The sequence below is a fragment of the Antechinus flavipes genome, chromosome 1, assembly GCF_016432865.1.
Source record: "Antechinus flavipes isolate AdamAnt ecotype Samford, QLD, Australia chromosome 1, AdamAnt_v2, whole genome shotgun sequence".
Lineage (NCBI taxonomy): Eukaryota > Metazoa > Chordata > Mammalia > Dasyuromorphia > Dasyuridae > Antechinus > Antechinus flavipes.
This window is the reverse complement of record NC_067398.1, coordinates 601806720-601812719: the sequence shown is the minus strand read 5'-3', so window position 1 is coordinate 601812719 and position 6000 is coordinate 601806720. Positions and strand designations below refer to the sequence as shown.

At 30.6% G+C, this 6000-nt stretch overlaps 1 protein-coding gene across 1 annotated transcript in view; it reads left to right on the top strand.

Annotated features, from left to right (window-relative positions):
• Nucleotides 1-458: 458 nt before the first annotated feature.
• The window catches only part of LOC127547625 (CUB and sushi domain-containing protein 3-like), a 183846-nt gene continuing 178304 nt past the window's right edge, over nucleotides 459-6000 (top strand). The window contains exons 1-2 of the mRNA XM_051974553.1: nucleotides 459-472; nucleotides 4429-4541. Of these exons, the coding sequence (XP_051830513.1) occupies nucleotides 459-472; nucleotides 4429-4541 (127 nt within the window). The remainder of the gene's footprint in view (nucleotides 473-4428; nucleotides 4542-6000) is intronic.

The window sequence follows — 6000 nt, the reverse complement described above, 5'->3', positions numbered from 1 at the left end:
TCCTTTACTAGGACCTCAGACAACTGTCTCAATTCATTAACATTTATTTAGGATTTGGACATTAAAAATAATGAGCAAACAAGTCTTTAAAAACAAAAGACAAATAACTACTATATGCATAGAATTATGAGAGTATTTCTTTATGTGTTTTATAGTTGAAAGAACACTAGGTCTGAAGTCATAATCCAGCCTCATATAATAACTAGGACATATGACCCTGGGCAAGTCACTTCATGACTACTTATCTCAATTTTCTCAATTTTAAAGTTGGGATAGCAATAGCATTAACATCATGGAGTGGTTTGAAGAATCATATCAGATAATGTTTATAAAACACCTAGCACAGTGCCTGATATATAGTAGCCTCTATATAAATGTTTATTCCTTTCTTGTCATATAAAAAAGTAGCAAATAATTTTAAGAATTGAGGTCATTTTCAGAAAATCAAGGTTAACACAATGCCCGGCTCAAGGTAGATGGTATGTTATTGATTAATCATTCAGTGATTAAGGAAACCACTAAATGGGAGGAGTGGAAAGTTGTGGACTAGCTATTAGAAGTGTCTTTTTTCATCTTTCCTCACCTGTAAAATGGGAATATTAATTAAACTATCATGTCCCTAATATGTAGAATATATTATCTATTCATATTCATATTCAGCTACTGAAATTCTTCAAATCCTAGCTGAGATGTCACCTTCCTGTTTCCCTTAGCTAAAAGTGCTCTGTCACACCTTAGATTTTCCTGGAATGTTTTGTCATTCATTTAGTATTCATGTGTGAAACTACCTATCCCTTTACCCTATCATTTTCTATGTGATATTATACATATTCTAGTATATTTAAAATTTTACAGATAGCAGAAAACATTAATTTTTCATCTTATTGTTCTTTGTACAGTAATTTTCAATTTGGTATACCCTAAACAAATGAGTGTTGAATCAAAATAAAGTAATATGTGTACTATGCTTTGTAGTATAAAGAGCTGTTACTGTTATTAATAGCAGTAGTAGTTGAATTCTTATTTTTTTTATTTGTTTTATTTTGGTTTTTGCTAGAGTTCAGATAAAGACTATCCTGAGTTAAATCACTATCCGGTTGTTATTCTTTAATATTTAATGTTGTGAATTTTAATGCAAAAGTGGATTTATAAAAGTTTTTTTTTTTGGGGGGGGTAATTGAATAAAAGTGTTGGAATATAAGTTTATGTTTTGTAAGTTCACTGAAAGCATCTTGGGATGACTCCCTCAGCAAACAGTATTATTAAGTTAATATATACTTCATCCTATTCCCATATGATTTTTAATGATTTTGTCAGGTCTTTATTTATCTTAAAGATTGTTCTATACACTTTATAGGTTATGAATATTTCCATGACAATATTTTGTGAACATTTTAGTCTTAAACTTTTAGAGATTGATGTTATTTCCAGTTAGAGAAAATATATGAAGTATATTTTGAGATCTATATTTTTAGTAAAACTTATCATCTTCTCATTTATGAAAGATGGGATAGTAATTATTTTAATGCTTTTGCTAATGTTAATATTACTTTTATTGTTATCCTTCTTGTATTTCATGAAATTTAGATAAAAATAAATTTGAAATGTGTCATCATCTTTCTTTAATTCTTTTCTATCTTCTGTTTAATGATATAAACATATATAGACAAACCACATAGTTGAGTAAAGTGTTAGAATTTGAGCTCATCCTTTATAGACTCATTGAAAGTATCTTTGGAATAGCTCCAGAAATAGATAGGACAACAGGGATGAAAAATACTTCTTTCTCTTTCTTCATTCTACTTGATCCCCACCCCCCACTCCCCGCCAAGGTATATTTTGAAAGCTTTTCATTTCATGTAGTTTAGAGATGGTTAATATTTTATGTGGTCACAGTATTAAAATTTTTGTTCTTTAAATTTTTATTGCTTATGTCTATGGATAAGTAATTCTGTGTAAATATTTTGTTTATGATGATGCCCTGGTTTAAGTATACTTTACTCTATGAATTCTTAAGTATATTTAGAGAGGTCATATAGAGATTTATCTTTGATAGTTTATGAAGCATACCAAGCTTTTAGTGTATAATTGTTGCCACTTTTGTTTTCAAAGGTATTTGTTAGTTGTTAAAAGTTTACAACCTATAGGAGTATGTTGTATAGATTTTTAAATTATTATTTTCATGTACATTTTACATGAATTAATAAGTCTAAGTTTCTTAAATATTACCATCCATGGATTGTGTTACTGCTTGGTCCCATATTGTTGTCATAAGTCTTCTCCATATCTATATTACTCTATCTTCTCTAGGAGTGCCTAGTTCTCCTAACATGGTTATACACTTGAGGAGCCTTTTGAGCATGCATAATTTCCCAAAGATGGGATGTACTTTGTTGCCTAACACATGGTTCGAGCTAGCCTCTCTTGATTGGCTTCATACAACTTTAAAACTAGTGAGACTGAACTATTTATTCTTCATCATCTATTCTCTTTTCAGCCACTCTTATCTGTTGCATACAAAGAGTAACAGTTCACCAACAGCATAAGCTCTATGGTAGGCAATCTAGAGAGCCTTCAAAGATCCCTTTGGAACATAATACACACCTGAATTACATCTGTAAACAAAGCCACATGACTTAGCCAGCTGTTCACACATTGACATGTCATTGATTGAGATCATGCTAGAGTATCTTTTGGTTTTATTTTTGAATTTTAGTTCAATGGATTATATGTCTTATATCTAGAGGAAGACCAAAATTGGTTACATTTAATAATTGCAAAGCAATGTAATATTATTCCATTAAGTGATATCTATTGTTGAAGTAAAAATTTTGACCACTTTATCATAAAATCTGCAAATTGTGATCAATCTCATTCTTAGTTTTTATGAATTATTATTAATTCATAAATTAAATAGATATTTAATTTATATGATTATTTAATAATATTTAATTGATAAATCAATATAGATTATTATTATTAATAACATCAATAATGAATAATTACTTTGCTGCTAATAAAGGTTTGGGAAGGCAGAACTTGATATGGTCAGTAGTTTTGTATGAGAATCATGGGGTTGTTCACCCTACTTTTCCACTTCAAGACCTTGTCCTTTAAATATTGTCAACATTGAAGCTTTATTCATTGTTTTATTAATCTTAGCTGTGCAGCCTATTGTTAATTTCTACAATGCTTCTTTCCCAATTTGTCCCAACTGTGACTTTTCTTTTTTTGATAGATAGCTGTTAACTCCCTTTTTCTATCCACTTTCTGTCATTAATATTTTTAGGAGTCCTTCCAAGGTTAAAATTAGAAGGCAAATGAAACACTTGCCATGATGATGATATGGAGGAAGAGGAGGAGAAAATAGTGAATGATGATGATAATGATGATAAACATTTATACAATGTTTTAAAATTTTCAAGGTTCTTTACATATATCATTTAACAAATAACAACAATATTAAAAATGAGAAAATATTTTCATTTCTTTAAGTATGGCTGATAGCAAATTCAACTGTAATAACAAATCATGAAATATTATGATTACTTACAATATGAGTATTATGGACTCTAATTTCATAGGATATTCTTTGTGATAACAGGATCTTAAAGGGACTCTATTATACATTGAGCTCTTTTATTGTTGTAAAAATAATGGAAGCCGGCAAAGGACAGAAGCAATAAAAGCATGGATTGAAGTCTGATCTCTGAAAAATACCTGTTCTGTGTCCCTGGATAAATCCATTAATCTCACCATGATCTAGTCCCCAACTTCTTAAACTGTGGTTCAGAATACATTATGGGCTTTGTAACTGAATATGGGGTGTGTGTGTGCATGTGTGTGTGTGTGTGTGTGTGCAAAATTCTGATTTATTTTCAGTAAATATTTGATTTCTGTAGCTGTTTCATTTACCTATATACTCAGGGTCATATAAAAATTTCTCAGGTGAAAAAGGGTTTCAAATGGAAAATGTTTAAACCTTTATCTAGACAACTATACAAATGCAAATGGTTGAAAAGCTATTAATCTGCATTGGTAGAAGGAGTTTCCTCTTCTGTGATTTTCTTATACCATTGAAATCATGAGTTCAGAATCTGTCTGTTCTCTAACCTCTAGCTTGTTATCTCTTCCAATGAACCTAAAAAATGCAAAAAGGGTCACAAAGGGATACAATTTACAGTTGCACAGAAAAATATACTTATTTAATAAACATAAATATGTATATGATAATAATTGCTTGTATGTTATTATTTTTCAATTTTGGTACTTTTGAATGATTTCCTCATTAATGTTAATATTGTTAACAAATCAGTTACTTCTCATTTTCCGAAAATAAAACAGATAGGATGGAAACCTATCTCCACAGCAATTTAAAAAGAGAATTTCTCTGATAATTTGATTATCATTTTCTGTTCCTTTTTCTAGGCTAACAGGAAGCTTTGTACCAGATTTAATAGTGAGCATGAACAGCCAGATGTGGCTGCACCTTCAGACAGATGAAAGTGTTGGATCAGTTGGATTCAAGGTGAACTACAAAGGTAATGATAAATCGCTAATGAGCAAAATACTGTTCCCATATAACTATGACAGTGACTCACAATGAAATTTTAATTGATTTGCTATATTCCTAGATTTTATTTAAAATCAAGTATATCTTATGATAATTTTTTTCCTTTATTTACTGGAGGCATTTTCTACATTTTTTTTCTCTTTATACACTTACTTTTCTATATGCTCTGCACTACTTTGAGTTCAAAAACCAATCATTCATTCAAAGATATTTGCAAACCAGTGATTTGGAAGAAAATGTTCAAGTTAAACTTTGAAAGGGTAAATTGCATTGTCTGTTTAAGGCCTCTTTCTAAAGGATCATTTAGTGATGAAAAGGTCATTATGGATGATTTTTTTTAATTAAAGAAAAGATTTGAATCTATTTTTTTAAAATATGGAATATTGCCTATTTTTTAATAAACATTTTGATATCTATTATGTGTACAAAAAGAACCAATCAATTAATAAACATTAGTTAAGCTCTTACCATGTACTGAAAATTGGATTAAGAGCTAGAAATACAAAAAGAAACAAAACATAGTCGTTGTCCTCAAAGAGCTCACAGTCTATTAGGGGAGACAATAGGCAAACTTATTTGTACAAGCAAGTTATATACAAGCTAAATAGGAAACAAGAGAAGGAAAACACTTGAATTCAGAGGGCGTGGGAAAGGCTTCCTGCAGAAAATAGAACTTTATTTTGTGAATTAAAGAAAGACAGGGACACCAGTAGACAACATTAAAGTGGGAGAGTATTCCAAGTGTCGGGGAATAGAGAAACTGTGGAGACCCTATAGATGAGATTGTCTTGTGTCCATAATAGCAAAAGGATAAGTATCACTAGATTGACTATTACATGGAGAGGAGTATAGTGTAATAATACTGGAAAAGGGAGAGAGTCAAGAGTGAAGGGATTTTAAAACATGAAACAGAGGATTTTGTATTTGATTCTGAAGGTAATTGGCAGTTTAATGAACAGAAGGTTATTATGTTTAAACTTGCAATCTAAGAAAATCCCTTCTTTGATGGCTAAACAGAGCATTGATTGAACTGGGGAAAAGAAATTAAAGAATATCCATAGCATACATTACAATAAGCCAGGCATGAGTTGACAAGAGCCTGAACTGGAATGACAGCAGTATCAAAGAGGAAAAAGAGGACATTTGTGAGATATTACAAAAGTGAAGTTGACAGGTCTTGACAACAGATTATACAAAGGGGATAGGATATAGAGAAGGCTTCATGCTTTTTCCAGTTATAGGGAAGGTACAAGGGTAAGGTTTAGGAGTGGAAGATAATAAATTCTGTTTTGGACATGGAGTGTATATAAAATATCTTACTGGACATCTAGTTAGAGATGTCTGAAAGACTATTGCAGATGATAGATTACAGATCAATAGAGAGGATATGGAAAGATAGTTACATTTTAAAACCAACTGCAAAGAGG